The 18713-nt window shown below is 37.9% G+C and overlaps 1 protein-coding gene across 1 annotated transcript; it reads right to left on the bottom strand.

Moving 5' to 3' along the window:
- Positions 1-134: 134 nt before the first annotated feature.
- On the bottom strand, positions 135-13899 carry LOC135086165 (uncharacterized). The gene is made up of 5 exons (XM_063980971.1): positions 13732-13899; positions 12971-13037; positions 12297-12413; positions 3294-3403; positions 135-1462 (listed from the first exon to the last, which is right to left on the bottom strand). The coding sequence occupies exons 1-5, from the start codon at positions 13804-13806 to the stop codon at positions 1340-1342; spliced, it is 492 nt and encodes a 163-aa protein (XP_063837041.1). The 5' UTR covers positions 13807-13899; the 3' UTR covers positions 135-1339.
- Positions 13900-18713: the final 4814 nt, after the last annotated feature.

Genomic DNA, 18713 nt, shown 5'->3' with positions numbered 1-18713 from the left:
AGTCTCAGAGAAAAATACATAAAATATTCTTAGTATAAATAGGTAATAACAAAAATAAACACTTTGGAATGACCCCGATAAGTTTTAAAAACTTATAAAATCATTTATACGTACTACCTAATATAGAATCTGTATTTTTATACTTTTCAGCATTTTCCACGTCTTTTTGAAGATTAAGGAGGTTTTAAAAAAATACATTTAGACTTCTAAGTAGAGACAAGCTACTCAAAATTTCAGCGGGGGTATCAATACTATCAATTATTACTTGGTGTATTGAAATCTCATAAATATAAAGTAGATATTTACCTAGCAACACTGTTTCCCAATTCTCAAAAATCTACTATAAATAAATGTGAAATTCACCCTGCGAAGATACGGGCAAAACCTAGTATAAAACACCTATTACGTTACTACATTACTTGCGATTTACAAATACTCCTAGTAAGGGAGCGCCCTAAATAAACGTTAAAAATAAATCTGAATAAAACCGTACCAAAGCCATACAAATTCCAGGAACTTTTCTTGAAGGGAGAGTCACGTGTTTTTCTATAAGGAAAATGGCGAACATTCTACCATAAACAACAAGCAATACGATCAAGCCCTCTTCATTGTTTAATTTTATTATTCGTTGTTATAACGGCAATAGAAACACACAAACCGTGAAATTTTATGGTTCACTACATTTTGCCTAACTTCTGCAACAAAAATGAGTAGTTTTATGGGCTATTATAAAACATAGAAGTGTTTGTAAACTTAAGACTTTATTTTCACGGTGGTTAGTGCTACACTACAGTTAGCATGGTTATTTTGCAACTTAAATATAGCCTGATGTGCTCGATTTACATAGAAGTGTTTAAAGACTTAAAGGTTCATCCAAACCATTGCAATCGCGATGGCGATCAGAGGTGCGATTGTGTAAAGTTGTTCATGGATGGACAATGAATACATTGATCATCGATCGTTTTCCTAAATTCAAATTGTGTAATTTTGTCCATTTCATGAAGACCGAAAAGTGACCGGTCGTATAAAAACGTTTCATGGATTTGCGTTATATTATCGAAAAACATTCGCTAAAACTCATTTTTTTTAACAAATAATAAATCAAATTCAAGTTTTTTAATAAAATATTATGACAGACTGATGTCGTGTATGAATTTGTAGCGATGAGTTCACATCAACTCGTCCTGTCATTGGTCGCGGCGATCTATGCACGCGCAGTGATCGCCATCGCCAACGCGATCTGCACGAGTTGATTAGGTCGAAGCTTGACTTTATTCATAGTGAGGGGATAGTCTTATGGGCAGTACATAGAAGTGTTTATAGACTTAAGCCTACAGTCTTAAGACTTGATTTTGACAGTTGTCAGTGCTGCACTACAATTTGCCTTCTCCAGTTCCGCCTGCATTTGCTTCAGTCTTGCTCTCGCTAAGGACAAATTCGCGTTCGTAGCTCTCATGCTTTCCTGTAAAAATAAATTGCTTGTAGACCCTACAATAACATAATAAGTAACACTTGTACTATAGTAAGTACATTTGCATCGAGTTTTAAGAGTATTATTCCGCCCAAAGATGCGATATTTCATTGTATCGTATTAGGGCAAGTGACCCGGTTGTGGCCACCGACCCCTTTGTGGCCATTTAGAACTTCAAATCGTTATAACTAAGGCAAAGACTAATATATTACTCTATGGTTTACGGGAATAAAAATATCTAATATTAGCAACACTGATAGCGTTAACAGCTTTGATGTGTCAAGCTTCACTTGAATCCAACAAGTCATTATTTTTTGAGAAGCGTTAATTGTTTTAAGTCTTAGCAAAAAGGCTAAGGCGAGCGGGTGAGTAAACAAACTTTATTTTCTAAATCCTTCTTATTTTTTTAAATGTTTATGTTAATCCTTAATAAAGAATACACTGTCTAAGTGGTACTAATGATATTTTATCGCTATTTGTTTATTAAGGGGTTTATGAGAGGTGGCCACTAATGGAGCCAGAATGAATGAATTTTACCATCTTTGGCCACATGAATGGCCAAAAGTGGTGCACGAAGAACCCCACTTTTGGCCATTTAGTTTTTATCGTGATTTTTCAATTTAATTACTTAGCTATTTTGATATAAGTAATCGATTCATTTTCAGAGTTACCATTATAATGCCTCCATCGAAACCAAATACTAAAAAAATCGGTGTTGTGAAAAGAAAATTGTTCCAGTACTAACCGCATAAACTTATACTATAGGTTAATGTTGATTTCAATTCAAGCTGAGATATTATATTTCATACTAGCGGCCGCCCACGACTTCGTACGCGTGGATCCCGTTTTACCCCCTTCATCTATCTTACGCGGTTTAGATTTTTTCGTACAAATGTTTTTTCCCGCTAACTCCCGTTCCCGTGGGAATTTTGCAATATCCTGTTGTAACTAAGCTTTAAGTTTACTAAGGTACCTGCATGCAAAATTTCAAGCGTCTAACTTAAGCAGTTTAGATTTTTCATACAAAAGGATTTTCCCGCTAATTCCTGTTCCCGTTCCTAAGTATACTATAACCTGCCCAGGAGTATGAAAAATAATTGTACCAAGTTTCGTTAAAATCCGTCGAGTAGTTTTTGTTTTTTTTTTATGAATTTTGATGGCCAGAACTGGCACATGACTGTGGCCAGAAATGGGGTAAAGCTGGCCAAAAATGGCACAAATTCCCATTTCTTTTTCTTTTCTACAGGATTTTTTTTCCATTGAATCATAATGAAAAAAAAATGTATCCTTAGGCTAGATCTAAATATATTTAATCACTTTTTACAAGAAATAAGTCCGTGATAACAAAAACTGTAAAATGATATAGCCTCAAAGTCTAAAAAATTCTTAAAATGGCCAAAACCGGGTCACCTGCCCTACTAAAAATACACAAACTCGAGAACGGATAATTTGGAACGAAAATTGGAGAAATTTTCGTGGAAAAACTTCAATCTGAGCCATAAGACGTCCACTGCTGAATATAGGTCTTCCCCAATGATTTCCTTAATGACTGATTAGTAGCGGCCTGCATCCAGCGCCTTTCTGCTACCTTTTTGAAGTCATCCTCAGCGCTGGACCGTGATTTCACGGGCCCTGGGCTGATACTATTTATGAGCCCACCTACTATACTCTTTCGTATTGTCGTCTATTTTTTACCTTGACTTGACTTAGCTGGGGGCCCCTTGAATCCACGGGGCCCTGGGCTGAAGCCCAAAAAGCCATATGGTAGATCCGACCTTGGTCGTCGGTTCAATTTGTGGCAAAGGTAAGGTAACATACTGACCTGCACATTAAGGAGGGTCTTGTCAGCCCTCGCCAGCTTGTCCACCGACAGCTCAGTCGTGTGTCTGAACAGGCCTTCGATACTCGCTCGTAAGGACACGTTGCATTCCCCTGAAAAAGCAAGAATTTTAATATAAAGGGTCTAAATATCGTTATATCGTGAATCCGAGTTCCATGTATTTTTATGCCCGTATTTACAAACATTACTATGAGGCCTCAAAGTGTGTATTCACAAACGATGCTTGCTTAAGTGAAGCAACAAATCGAACGCACAGCGTTGAATAGAGCTCTGTGATTGGTTTGTGTGTCATCCTGTGCGTCCACGCGCACTGTGAGACCTCATAGTAATGTTTGTGAATACGGGCGTGAGTTTCTTCACGCTTCTTTATAGGTACGAGAGCTCGAAAGCTAATGCGCTTTTTAAAGCCTATTTACAGAAAATAAATTACTTTTTAGTCAAAATTCCGAATATTTTAACTAATATTATAAAGAGGAAAGATTTGATTGTTTGTATTTTGTATTGAATAGACTCCGAAACTGCTGGACCGATTTGAAAAATTATTTCAACATTACAATACATATACAATGTATAATCCTACCATAATAGAATCCAAGATTTTTTTTGCTGAACATAGGTAGCAAAATATTTTCAAAAAGTTCGATGTACCTACTGTGTCATAAATTGATATTTACTCCGCCATTTTCCGCAATAATTGACACTCCATGAAGTTCGCTGAGCCAGATATTGTAAAATATTACAAAATATTTAAGTAAGACAACTATTTACTGGTGGTACGAAGTTCGCCGGGTCATCTAGTTAATAATATTTCGCTAATGATAATTTCTACGAGCATTCAATACAGGTCGAGTGCGTGGGTAGTCCGGGATAGAACCTGCGATCGGTGCAATATCGATCGCAACGATTGCACATGCGCTTAAAACAGATTAATTTTCCTTGGAAACTGGGTACCTACAGCAGGGTTTCCCAAACTATAGGTCGCGACCCAGTGGTGGGTCGCGAGTAGAGAATACAATCCCGAGCATGTTTTTCAATCCCGGGATTACGGGATTTTAGATGGGTAGTCCCGGGATCCCGGGACTATCCCGGGATCAGCCTTATGTGGGAATTGGGTTCTAATAAAAAAAACTTAAGTATAATTTCTCAAAAGATGTTTTAAATATTGTTATTTGCAATAATATTAAAATAAAATAAAAAAATATACAAATCAAAAGCACTATTTAGAATTTCGGAAATAGAATCTTAGAAATATCAAAGCATCCAATATAGCCTGCTTCGTAATTTATTTCCAACAAAAGCAGCAGCTGAAAACGCTCGCTCGGGTTCTACACTCGTTGGAGGTATAAAATAGATACTTATATGCTAATTCTAAGTGATATCCATCCATGAACTCCGCCATTTTCAAACAGGCTCATTTCACGTCTGATACTACACTCAGCGGCACGGAATTTGGCCCAAGCCTAAACACCAAGATATGAGGCCAAATAGGTGTTGTATACCTAAGTATCGTGTGACATGTTAACAGAACATTTGTTTTTGTTAATTTAAGAGGCTAGATTTATAAAAAAATGCGTCTGTTTAACTTTTTTGACTCTTGAAACCCATTTCGTTGTTGGAGCGTAAAGAGTACGGGTAAGTTTAAATTCGATATTAAATTTTGTAAAGGTTTGGCGTTTTGTTTTTTGTTTTAAATTAATCTTAGGGTTATTCTCGTTTCCATAATTTGAGAATAATGCCCATTACTCCAACTCAAGTTGCTCAAATAGTGCTGCTTAGAAGTCAAGGGCGTATGCAGCGGGAGATGGCTGAAACTTTCAACTTATGGCTTATAAACTTAAGATACACGTTAAAAAGGCATGACCAGACCGCCTACTTTTACACAAGAAGACCAAGAAGTGGGGAATTAAGGTCTAAATCAGCGCACGATGACCCGATTATCGTGCTTGCAATATCAAGAAATCGGGTTCTCACTACGTTTGAGATACGCCAGCGGTAACAAACAGCAAGCCTAGTGAATATCAGTGAGCAAACAATAAGAGGAAGGATGGAGGATCATAACCTGCATACTCGAAGACCAGCTCGAGGACCAGAACTTCTCCGATACCTTCGCGAAGTGCGACTTACGTTTTCTAGAGAACATGCAAATTGGACGTTAGACTAATGGAGTAAACTCTTTATGAAAACTGTCTGTTTGCGTAGTAACTCTTCTCCGCACCTTCTCTATACACTTCCACGGCCGCCTGGAGCTCTTAAGGTGACTCTGCAATCATCGCTCCATAGAACTTTACTCCATTAGCCTTGCGTCCATTTTGCATGTTCTTTAGAAAACGTAAGTCGCACTTCACGAAGGTATCGGAGAAGTTCTGGTCCTCGAGCTGGTCTTCGAGTATGCATGTTATGACCCTCCATCCTTCTCCTTATTGTATGCTCACTGACATTCACTGGGCTTGCTGTTTGTAAACGCTGGCGTATCTCAAACGTAGTGAGAACCCGATTTCTTGATATTACAAGCACGATAATCGGGTCATCGTGCGCTGATTTAGACCTTAATTCCCCACTTCTTGGTCTTCTTGTGTAAAAGGCGGTCTGGTCATGCCTTTTTAATGTGTATCTTAAGTTTGTACGCCATAAATTGAAAGTTTCAGCCATCTCCCGCTGCATACGCCCTTGACTTATAAGCAACACTATTTGATCAACTTGAGCTGGAGTAATGGGCATTATTCTCAAATTATTGAAACGAGAATAACCCTAAGATTAATTTAAAAACATAAAACAAAACGCCAAACCTTTACAAAATTTAATATCGAATTTAAACTTACCCGTACTCTTTACGCTCCAACAAAGAAATGCGTTTCTAGAGTCAAAAAAGTTAAACAGACGCATTTTTTTATAAATCTAGCCTCTTGAATTAACAAAAACAAATGTTCTGTTAACATGTCACACGAAACTTAGGTATACAACACCTATTTGGCCTCATATCTGGATGTTTAGGCTTGGGCCAAATTCCGTGCCGCTGAGTGTATTTGTCAAGCCCGATTCACGTCGTAGTTGTACTTCAGGATCTGGGCATTTCATACTCTTATCAATTTCCAGCTGCAACTTTTCCTTTTATCGTTATACAGGTGGAAACGATAAGTGATCTCACTCGATTATTTCTAAACTATACAAGATATCTAAAAACTGGTTACTGATCCTGAAAGTCCTTCACGAGCTCTATCCAACGGTACCAATTATAGGTTACAAAATAAACTGGATCTATCCGAAAATTTAATGTTTCCAACTTCCATATATTTAGTTAAACCACATAATATTAAAAACTATACAAGATATCCAAAAACTGGTTACTGATCCTGAAAGTCCTTCACGAGCTCTATCCAACAGTACCAATAACAAGTTACATAATAAACTGGATCTATCCGAAAATTCAAGTTTCCAGCTTCCATACTTTTAGTACTGTCACAGTCATGGCACTCAAGGCTTCATAATATTATAGCAAGTAAAGCGTATAATCAACGTTTTTCTTGAATAATTTTAAATAATAATGCAATTTACGAGGTCATTTTAAGTGTTTATTATTTAATAAAAAAAAACACTTCTAATATTGTGTGGCTGGCATACATTTAGTATGGAGGCTGAAAACATTGAATTTTCGGATAGATCCAGTTAATTCTGTAACCTATTACTGATATCGTTTGAAAAAGCTCGTGAAGCACTTTTAGGATCAGTAACCAGTTTTTCGATATCTTTTATAGTTAAGAAATAATCGAGTGAGATCACTTATCGTTTCCACCCTGTATAATTTTATGCTAAGGTAGAATCTAGGCAAGGTCATAGTCAAGGCGCAACGGATCGTAGAATGCAAAATATACCTGTTTATATCAATCCCGAAAATACCGGGATTAGCCAAGTACAGTCCCGGGATTTTCGGGATCAGAAAAGGGTCGGGATCCCGGGATCCCGGGAATCGGGATCCCGAGATTGTATTCTCTAGTCGCGAGCGAACATTGAGTGGGCCCTGCCTGTAGAACGACACACCACCCTACCGATCCAACCGCTGGGCGGCGGGCGAAATTTCCTATACTAGGTAGGTCCCGAGTTTGGGAACTTGTATTAGATAAGGCTTGTTCACACGGAGACATACCGTTTTTTGCAGGATCCCATTTAGTGTACAACACGTAGTTTAATATTAACGATTACACAAACATCAGTTTGTGTCTCACAAAAAACCGATCCGTTCGAATTTGTGATTCGAATAATTTCTAACACACATAATGTGTGTTCACATGCAGTCCATCCTACATTACTGGATTCGCAACTGGATTGCCGCGGGAACGTGTAACTCAGCATCAAGCAATCTTATAAATAGATTCAAGCCTTTTAAAACAAACAAAAATTAATAGTTAAAAACCTAAAAACACGCTTTTAATTACTGCACTAAAAGGCCAGACTCCATCATCAGGACCCTGGACATCATCTAGCAATAAAGTGCTCGAAAATATAAATCCAATAAACCCAAACTCGATGCGATTCCGCCATTTCGTTTAGGAGTTCCTATGGCCACCAGTCCCATCATCAGACCAGCTCGATGGATACAAGAATTAGAAGTGCGTGTAATTCAGATTATATTCAGATATTCAGGTTATAAAACCAAATAATGATCACACGTGTCCTCTTTAACAGATAGATAGCGATTAATATCAACTTAACAGTTTTATAGCCATAAAAGTTGGCTCAAGAGTCAAGCGTAAAGACATTTTTTTGGGGTAAAAACCTTTCCTTTAATGAAATGAAGTTTAGAACTAGGCTTTTAAATGGTGCCAATATTGGTGGGAAGTGGGGATGCATACGTTTGAAAGTGCTTGTCGCGGGAGGTGTGATTTATTTATAAAAGCGTGTTAAAAATTGTTGGACATTTTGGATACAGTGCCAGCTAATCTCAAACTTAGCAAAGATTGTACAGTCAGCGTCAAATAGATCGTGACACCCAAAGTAGCTAAAAAGTTCGCAACACGTCTTTGTCACAATTGGAATAAGGTTGTGTTGTCAATTTTTTGGCCACTTTGGGTGTCACGAACAATTTGACGCTGAGTGTACTTACTCGTATTTACTTACCCAATCTTCAATGTAAAGACTTCAACATTTTTTGGACGTTGATAGTCTTAGGAGAAGTAGCTAAAATGTACTCGTTTAAAAGGTAACGAGTAGCTATAGAAATAACGTTTTTATCACTATTTATGCGTATACACTTTTGAGTACCACTATAATATTATAAGAACCACTGATTATATTATACGATGTATATTATATGTAACACTGATTAAATATGTTGTATATTAATATGAAAGGACTATTTTTATATTGTAGGTGTGCTTGGGAAGTGCCAGCTTTAGTAGACTAGCCTGTCCTCAGCTGGGAGCAAGTGCTCAAAACGCCTGCCCACTCGATGGATGCAAAGGAACGCCCGCCTCCGAATAATATCTTTCAAATTGGGCAGAACCTCTTCATCCTTCCTCAATTCGTCGAAAGCCTCCTTGATTTTCTCGCGCAATTCCGCCTCGTTAGCAGGTTCGTATCCGTTGGCATATACATAGGCTTTCACGCGAGGCCAGAGGAAAAAGTCCACTGGAGTCAGGTCATGCGACCGCTGAGGCCATGGGTTGGGTGCCATGCGGCCAATCCACCTCATGCCGTACTCTTTCTCAAGGATGTGCCTTGATCCCTTCAAGAAATACGGTCCCGCTCCAGGATTCTGGAAGTAGATATCCTTCGTGCATCCCAAAGGGATATCCTCGTCTTCCATCCATTCCGAAATCTTCTTCTGCAGAGTATACCTGATAAAGTCTTCGTAGGTATGCTCAGTCATGTTCCTCTCGAAGAAAACTGGACCGATGATGTACCGGCCAATGATAGCGCCCCACACGTTCTGTGTGATGAAGTCTTCGGGCGGATTATCCATGGATGGATAAGGTACTTCACGAGTATCATTCTTAGTGAAGTTCTTTTCGCCAGTCCATAGGATGTTTTTATCAAGATTGCGTATGAGCCATTGGCAGAACATCACCCGAGGCTGCCCTTCGACTGGGGTTATAATGTCATCGTTATTACGCCTGAAATGGATTGGGTGCTGGAAATCGTCCATTAAAACTCGCCAGATTTGGACCTGGTTGCAGCCGATGCGTTTGGCCGCGCGTCGAGCGCTGCCTCTTGGATTTAGTTGAAAATAGTCGCATATGTCGTCTTGCAAATCCATATCAGGGTAGTCTTGTTGGAATAACGTGGCAAATTCTTCTTCCTGACGCACAGTGCCGTGCTGGCGTAGCCTAATAGTTGCGTTCTCCATCGTAAGCGGAGATACGCGAATTTGAAACTTTTCGTAGAACCTTTCGCACGCCGTTTCGACGTTGTCGCCGCACAACGCTAGCATGCGTACCATTTCGCAATACTGGTCATTGGTATAAATGAACTCCATTTTTCTGGTTTACAGAACACCTGTTTCTGCGACCAGAGCGGAACGAGCACTGAATAATCAATCATCTACAGACGGGGGAAGGGGTGGGGTGGCCACCCCTCGCGCGTAGGGTTGCCCGTGGGTGGTTGTCGATAGAAGTTTCTAGTCGATTTATTTATAGCTACAAATTGCAGGAGTGTTTGAAGTGTTATCAATGGCATCGATGTGCACGATAATTATGTACTTGGAACATGACAATATTATTGAGAGGGCATAATTATTGATAGTATCAGTACCACAGATATGGATAGAATACTATGATCTATATCTGTGATCAGTACCTACTATCGAAGCTTTGACTTATTACAATCAACAGTATAAATACCAATAATATGCTTTTGAATGTTTTGGACTATCATAAAAGGAAATTATTTTTTTCTTTCATAGTTTTTATCATGGCGTATCTAGGGTAATTTTTCAGGAGGGGCCTGACCTCTGACAAGCCATGGATGAGGACTTTGCGATAGCGACGCCTATGGTTTTTTATTGCTCCATCGACTGAATAATCTTACTGCACATACGCCCGTATTCACAAACATTACTATGAGGTCTCACAGTGCTCGTGGACGCGCAGGGTCACACGAACCACAGAGTTCTATTCAACGCCATGCGTTCGATTTGCTGCTTTACTTAAGTGAATTTTTCGATTTGTTGCTTGCTTAAGCAAGTATCGTTTGTGAATACGGGTGTTAGGTATTAGATTAACCGCCTCTGTGGTCTAGTGGTTAGACCACCTGCTTTAGACGCTGAGGTCCCGGGTTCAATTCCCAGTGGGGGCAGAATTTTCTGTTCGGTTTGGTTGGTGGTAGGGCTTGTTCCAAGTCCGCCTGGCTAGCTACCACCATCTTACCTAAGTCTGTCGCCATAACAACAATGTTAACAGCATTGTTGTGTTCCGGCAGTTAGAGGTAAGATAGCCAGTTCCTCTGTGGTTGAGGATTCCGGGTGAAGCTCGCTTCCACCTTTGGCCTGATCATCACTTACCATCAGGTGAGATACTGGCCAATTCTACGTTGTGGATAAAAAAAAGAAAATTAAATTACTCATCACTACATCACGAATGACACTTTTTCTAGCTAGAGAGCTTTCCAGGATTTTATCGACATTCAAAATATCGACATATCGATAACACTAGCACACGTGCATCCCTCTCGGTCATTAACGAGATCTCTACGTTCGAAAAGGATAAACAACAATTAAATCTCGGACATTTGATAGCACATGGGGCTACACATTTACGTTGAAATATCGCTCTTATTGCAAGTAAATAAGAGGCAATAGGATATAAATTGATAGCCCCCCGTTTGTATGCGCGGATGCAGTTTTGCGATTGTATTGATTTTAATGACCTATAACATCTATGTAGTGTATGTCCTAGATATCCTACATACATAATAATATGTGTAGGTATAACAAAGGTGCTGCTGGACTGGCTGTCCAGGGACAAAATTGGCCTTTACTGGTTGGGTTTTTATTGGCGATCAAACCAGTAAAGAACTACCATGTCAGAGGTTGCGGGATCGAATCCCGCGCATTTGTGTACAAGAACATGACGTTTGCTTTGGGCTGTGTGTTTTGTATGTACGAGTATAATATACATTAAAGCCTGGTCCGTGAGCACGTAGAATTTTGTCCAATGACCCCAAGCTACCCATCCTTATCGCTCGCGCGTAATTATGTTGCTGTTGCGCTCGCACACTCACTGCGGGCGCCCGTCGCACAGTCGCGACAGCAATATAATTACACGCGAGCGATAAGGATGGGTAGCTTGGGGTCATTGGACAAAATTCTACGTGCTCACGGACCAGGCTTTAGTTTATTTACAAAAAGTATTTACTTAAGTGTGTTAAAAGTAGTGTTTACTAGCTGTGCCCGAGACTTCATACGCGTGAAAATAGTTATAATAGTTTTTTACCGTTTAATAAAAAGTTTGAATAGTTTTTTACCGTTTTCGCAACATTTTTCATTGTTGCTTCGATTTGATAGATCAAAATTACGCCACAACCAAGACTTTAGTCTTTTTCAATAAATAAGTTATCCAACACAATAATTTTTCAAATCGGACCAACAGTTCCCGAGTTTAGCGCATTCAAACAAACAAACTCTTTATAGCTTTATAATATTAGTGCTATGCTCGGAGTTTCCCTGCGTGATCGAATCAGAAATGAGGAGATCCGCAGCAGAACCAAAGTGACTGACAGAGCCCGCAGAATCGCTAAAATCAAGTGGCAGTGGGCGGGGCACATAGCTCGTAGAGCTGGTGGCCGCTGGGGCAGAAAAGTTCTCGAGTGGCGACCACGAGCCGGAAGACGTAGCGTGGACAGGCCTCCCACTAGGTGGACCGACGATCTGGTGAAGGTCGCGGGAAGTGCCTGGATGCGGGCGGCGCAGGACCAGTCTTTGTGGAAAACCTTGGGGGAGGCCTTTGTCCAGCTGTGGACGTCATTTGGCTGAAACGACAAAGGTACAATACATACATAGTTTTTGGTGTAGCAATGAGTTGTATATCTTGCTAGGGCTTGTGGGGGGAGTGAGAATTGAATGGAGGGGCAGGTCAGGTTCGCTTGGTGTCTGCACTCGGGTTATCTTTGATTCTGAAAGAAATATGTGTTTTAACATTGTTTTTACATGGCAATCTCTATTTATAGATTACTAGTTTTCCGCCCGCGGCTTCGCCCGCGTGGAATTTTGTCTGTCACAGAAAAACTTAATCGCACGCGTCCCTGTTTCAAAAACCGGGATAAAAACTATCCTATGTCCTTTCCCGGGACTCAAACTATCTCTATGCCAAATTTTATCAAAATCGGTTCAGTGGTTTAGGCGTGAAAGAGAGACAGACAGACATACAGAATAACTTTCGCATTTATAACATTAGTATAGATTTAGTCATTTGTTATGGCACAATTAGAACTTTAACAACTTTTAATGCCATGATAATTAGTAGTAACTAAGGTAAACTTAATGCCAATAAGCATTCTTTGCCAGTTAACCTTCTGGCTAAGCAGAAAAATAATTGTTGAATTTTCTTCTTTTTATGTGAGAAAATGTTTGGATATTTATCAAACAATTTTCTCACTTCTTTGAGACTCACTCATTTGAGTGTTTGTGTATTTTGTTATTCTGATCTGAAACATCCTTAACTTAAACTTACCATCATCAGATTCTGGTGCTTCTCCAGCGATAACAAACCCAGCTGTATTTGTTGGTATTTCTAATTCCTGCAAAGTTTCACACTATTAAATACTTTTTGGCCACTAGCTCTGTAATAAATTGAGAGAAACTGGACTCAAGTCTCAAACTGGACATTTTATTATGTAGCAGGTCCATTAGAAGTATATGTAGTTAATTATTTATTAATAGAGTATCAACATGAGTTAAAGTTACAAACACAATAGTGACCGAGTGTCTTGCGCTGCTTCTTCTCAGCACTGGCCCATATTACTGTCCCAAAGCAGAGGTAGGGTTGTGTAAAAGTGCTCTTTGAGAGCCTACTTACGGAAAATGTTTGAGATTATTATCAAGTTTACACCAAAACACGACACAAAAGAGCTTTATGCTAGCAGCTCCCAAAAAACGAACATTACAGCTAAAATCTTGGTTAGAGGACCTAAGAAGTTTCACTAAGATATTATGAAATGTATTTTAAGTTGATCCTTAACTTCTACCTTCACTTATTTACTTTTAATTTCGTTTTGGGTCCTTACATTAACTTTTCGAACAAATTTTGGCCTGCAAAAGTTGCGTTTTATTGGCGGTCAAGCTGTAGATCCTGGCTACACAGGAATTGCAGCGGTAAGAACAAGATGTGGGTTATTTATTATTAATATTTTCTGACTGAATTCTGGTTTTAAATAAGAAAATAAAGCCATAAACATTTGATGAAAAAAGTTTGTTTATTAAACTGGTACTTACGGGTGATTTTCCTACTTCAATTTCTGAATCCGATTCCGATGCCTCTCCATCCACTACGTGAGCAGTTTTAGACATTATCTATTGTTAATTAAGTGAATAAAACTTAGAATAAAGAGAAAATCTAACAAAATCGTAATCAAAACACGATTTGACAAATCAGCTGATCTGGTGACGTTGACACTTACTTGACAGTGACATGTGCGTTTAGTTTCAACACTTTCCTTAGTCTGAGTTTCAACATGAAGTGGTCGATTCTTTCAATGTAATTTTTTAATTTGTGTTTGAATTGAATTGAAAATATAATTTTAATTTAAAATTCGTTCTACATATAAATAAAATGCAACTAAGGACAAGTTTATTTACTTTAATTAAGGGATAACAAATTCCTTCTCCGTTTGATACAAATAAAACCACAAAATATCATCAAAAAAGTATTAAAAATAAGAGTTCATTCACAAACTAATCTCAAATAGTGTAGGTTTGTATGTCGTACCCCCACTCCTCCATTTTTTCGTCTACCCACCGACGGAACGCGGGCGCGGAATCATGCCCGTTTGGTAGCGGCCTGCATCCAGCGCCTTCCTGCTCTACCTTATGAGATCGTCAGTCCACCTGTGCGTGGACGTTCCACGCTGCTAACTGGACTTTATTACTGTGTATCGGTGACTAAGTATAGGTCTTGCGCTTAAGTCGGTCATTGACTGAGGTATAGGACCGGCACGGTGATACAGATCTGAAAGAGATCCAAAATCTCGCTGTTTGACATCTTAAAAACACCCCTCTGTGCCGCTCCTTTTTTTACCCACGAAAATGGCCTATCCATACCTACCGCCGGGGGACGGCAGGTTATGTGGGGCTCAAACCCACTAAGAACCTTGGGGTGTTCCCTCTGCCGCAAAGTGGTCGGCGCCTTGGGTACTAGAAACGACCAAGGCGCCTTCCGCGGACGTCCCGCCCTACACGGCGGGACCCAACACGCCCCCACTTAATGGGGGGCCGACAGGATTAGCCGGGACCACGAGGCCAATCCCGTCCGACGGCGGTGCAGTGCAGGAGGAGGCGCCTCCGTGTCTTCACTCTGTGCCGTTCCTGTACCTACCTCACTAACTCAGGACTAGTCTTATAGGATAAGGGGCATCTTTAATAAAACACACAAACAACATGAAGAACTGATTTACTATCAGATGTAACGTGGACGTCTCGAGACAGCGACAAAATACTATTTACAATTTACCCGCCTCACATACCACCATAAGGCTAAATTGATAAAACGGGAAAATCACAACGACACTATTAATCTAACTAAAGCTTTTATTTTAAAAACGGAAAGACTTGGAGCGAGATCAAACGCGAAGCTCAAGACCGAACGCGATGGAGGACTGTTGTGGACGCCCTCTGCCCCATCTAGGGGATATAGGACATTAATGCCCGTTTTCACCATCAATATATTATCCCTAATTTTAAGTGACAACTTTGAAAACAAAATTCCTGTTATGTGTCCCTCAGTAGCGGCGTAAGGGGGGGGCGGTGGGGGCGGTCCGCCCCGGGTGCCAAGCATCACGGGGTGACAAAAGTCGCGAAGATTAGTACTCACTGGCACATCTGCATGGCAAATCTGCGGTCTATGTCATGATACGGGGGGGTGCGATTATCTTTCAATCTTCGAATCGGTAGGAAACCAAAATCCTGAGGGGTACCAGGGGGTGCCTTAGGACTTATGACGGGGGGGGGGGAGGGGGGGGGGGATGATCGCCCCGGGTGCCACCCCATGCTACACCGCCGCGCCGCTGGTGTCCCTTAAAAATTAGGGATTAATGGTGAAAACGGGCATAAGTCAAGGAAGTTACATTTTAATTACAATGCATTCAAGAATTTTTGAAAATTAATGTACGTAAAAGGAGCGCACTTTTTGTCGCTGTGACAGTATTATCTGTGATAGTATAAATTTAACTGTTTCTTTTACACCATTAAAAAGAGAAAAGGAGAGATATTTACTGTCACGGGGACAAGACACCCATGCGAGCGCGCTTCAGAACTTGAAAAAATCAATAGGGTTGAATAATTTATATTTCAAAGCAAGTTTTGTGTTGTGTATTGTTTTAGAATAATCAATATTATTTAATTTTATTTAGTGTCGTTGTAATTTTCCAGAGGAACACTTATTCTAAAAACTAGTTATTTAATTATTTTAGTCAGAATTCGGTATTGTAGGCGCATTACACGCCAGCCACCGAAATACGTAAATACGTCAAAATACAATATTTTCAGTCGTGATAATGAATAAATAAACATTACAATGTTCTTTAGTTACAAATTTTGTGGTTAATAGAAACATAAGTGAGAAGGACAATAATTATAATGAACCAAAGTGACTACAGGACACAAAATTATGATTTCTTTTTTACAATCCTAGTCTATGGTCTCTTAGCTATTCATGAGATAATTACCAATTTAGCGCGGTCGCGGTTTTGGTGAAGGGTAATACCTATTATTAAAATGTAGGTACAATATACAAATAATATTAAATAGTGCAATGTGTAATAATCAACTTAATGAAATAATTGAGAATATAATTAACAATTCGTTAAATTAAAATTTGATATTACAGGCTTACGAATTTTGGACTGAAATATAATCAATTTTTATTTAATTTATTTATCAAAATTATTAATTATACCTACTTATTCTTTTTATAAAATAATTACAATTTAAAAGTCTGACTTTAGAATAATATTAGCATAAAATATATTAATTTTTTAAAGTTTTTAACAACATAATACAATTATATTGGACAATGACGTAGGTATAGGATAGATATTTAATTATATACTTAGAAAATTAATTAACAAATGTTACTATTATTGTATTATAACTGGACAGGGAAAAGTTCGGCGTAGACAAAATTATTCCACGTACCTAAAAGCACAAACTAGATAGTAACAGAAGCCAATAATCTGTATAACTTCATTTTGCATACGCACACAGACGCGGGATTCGCGCTCGCACTGGTTTAGACTGGTTTGCAATTAGTGAACGTTGTCAATGTGTGCGTAGACTGAGTGCATTTTGTGTGTTAATTTTCTTCTGCTACTATGTATTTTGTCCTAAAATATAACCATCCCAAACAAACTTATAGTTTCACATAACAATAGATAAACTACACTATGAAAGATCAACAAAAATAATTCTATTAAAATGCATAAACTACAAATCTAGCTACATGTATTTGATTATAAATAGTAACGAGTACCTAAAACTACTAAATAAACTATATTGAATCGGTCTGTTGTACTTCGGTCAATCAAAACATTTTGTAATTGTGATTTATCTAAAATTATCTAATTCAAGCAAGAACAGGCCTTCAGTAAAGAAAAATTAAAAATCAACAGTTTTTATGTTACTAAGAGCAGAATTACCACTTTAAGTGTCATTAAATAATATTTCTATACTAGACACAAACTCTCCTAGACTTCTGAATCAGTCACAAATCTAATTCACATCAATCAATACATCACATTATTCTATAATTCATAAGATAATTATCTCCAAATCCACTCTTTTTAGGTAACTGATGTTATTAATATTATTATTATTTTCTTAGAGATGTCTAAAATGGTAATTAGGTTTTGATTAATTGCACGATATCTTAGCAATTCCTATAGTCAATAATCTATTTTGTATTTAATTGTGTCCATTAAAAGCTTTTTACTATATTATTTTAGCTTTTGCAGCCTATATGAATTCATAACTATTTAGTGGAATTCACAAAGGTTTGATGGTGAATTACCTAATACTTATTTATAGGTAGGTATGCAATCCAAATCCGTTTTTCCAGTCAATTCCATGTAGTTCGTGCTTATTCTTATCGATTTTGTTAAGGTCGATGGATGTAGTACATTGTAGTAATTTATATTGTACCTACTTTAGTCAGAAATGTACTTAAATTTTGTAATTGTTTGTGAATATATAATTTTATTTTATATAAATATAATATATATTACATAAATTATATATATATATAAATTATTTTATATCGTGTGTGCATCAGGCATACATGTCCAAATTCGCACTAGCTTAGTCCTTAAGGCGTTAAAACTGGTTAAGACCCACATACAATGAATTTCCATCACTTTCAGTTTTTCCAATTCATTTTCACCTCAATAAATGCAAGTTCACAAGCACAATCACGCGCAATTTACGTATTTATATAAAGCTAGAAACACAAGACGTGATATGGTTCCAAATTGCTTGAGATTGAGCTATTTTTAAGTGATAATAATAATAATATTATTAGTAGTATTAAATAATTAAAACTACATGCTAAAGTAAAAATGAGACTATGCGGATTCAAACAATAAATTCAAGATTGAATTACAAATAACGGGCGAAAGTGAACTTATTTTTATATTTTTTTTTAATTAGGTAATTTACTGCAAAAAAAATTAAAGTTTCCCTCAAACGTATTTTTCAATCTAATTATTTTCATTTTTCCTTTTACTTTTCTTAAAATTTTGAAGTAAAAGAGATTTCGAATCCAATATCACCCGCTATATCTATTTGGATAGTTAAATTTACATTCGTTTAAATATTTAACATTATTAAAAAACGTAATAAGTAGTTTATACATTATAGAGCCACACTCAGGTGAAGCTGTACAATCGTTTAAAAAGATACATATTTATTATCAAAGCAACAAGGTTTAAAATTATATATACATCTTTATATCCATAAATAATGTCTCCAGTACTAATAAATATGCACGTGTCCAAAAGATCTTAGGATAGGACTGAATTAGAAGTTTAATAAAAGATTCAATAACTAATTTCGTACGCAATTTGTTAGTACTGGGGTAAAGGTCATATAAAACATCATAATATACGACAAAAAGCCAAAATATTACAGAAATTATACAGGGTGGAAAGGACAGGGTGGCAAAAATTTAAATAGTGGACTCGGGTTACTGTTACAAGCTCGTTATCATT

The sequence above is a fragment of the Ostrinia nubilalis genome, chromosome 30 (assembly GCF_963855985.1).
Source record: "Ostrinia nubilalis chromosome 30, ilOstNubi1.1, whole genome shotgun sequence".
Classification (NCBI taxonomy): Eukaryota; Metazoa; Arthropoda; class Insecta; order Lepidoptera; family Crambidae; genus Ostrinia; species Ostrinia nubilalis.
The sequence above is the reverse complement of the archived record's forward strand: the minus strand, read 5'-3'. Positions and strand labels throughout refer to the sequence as shown.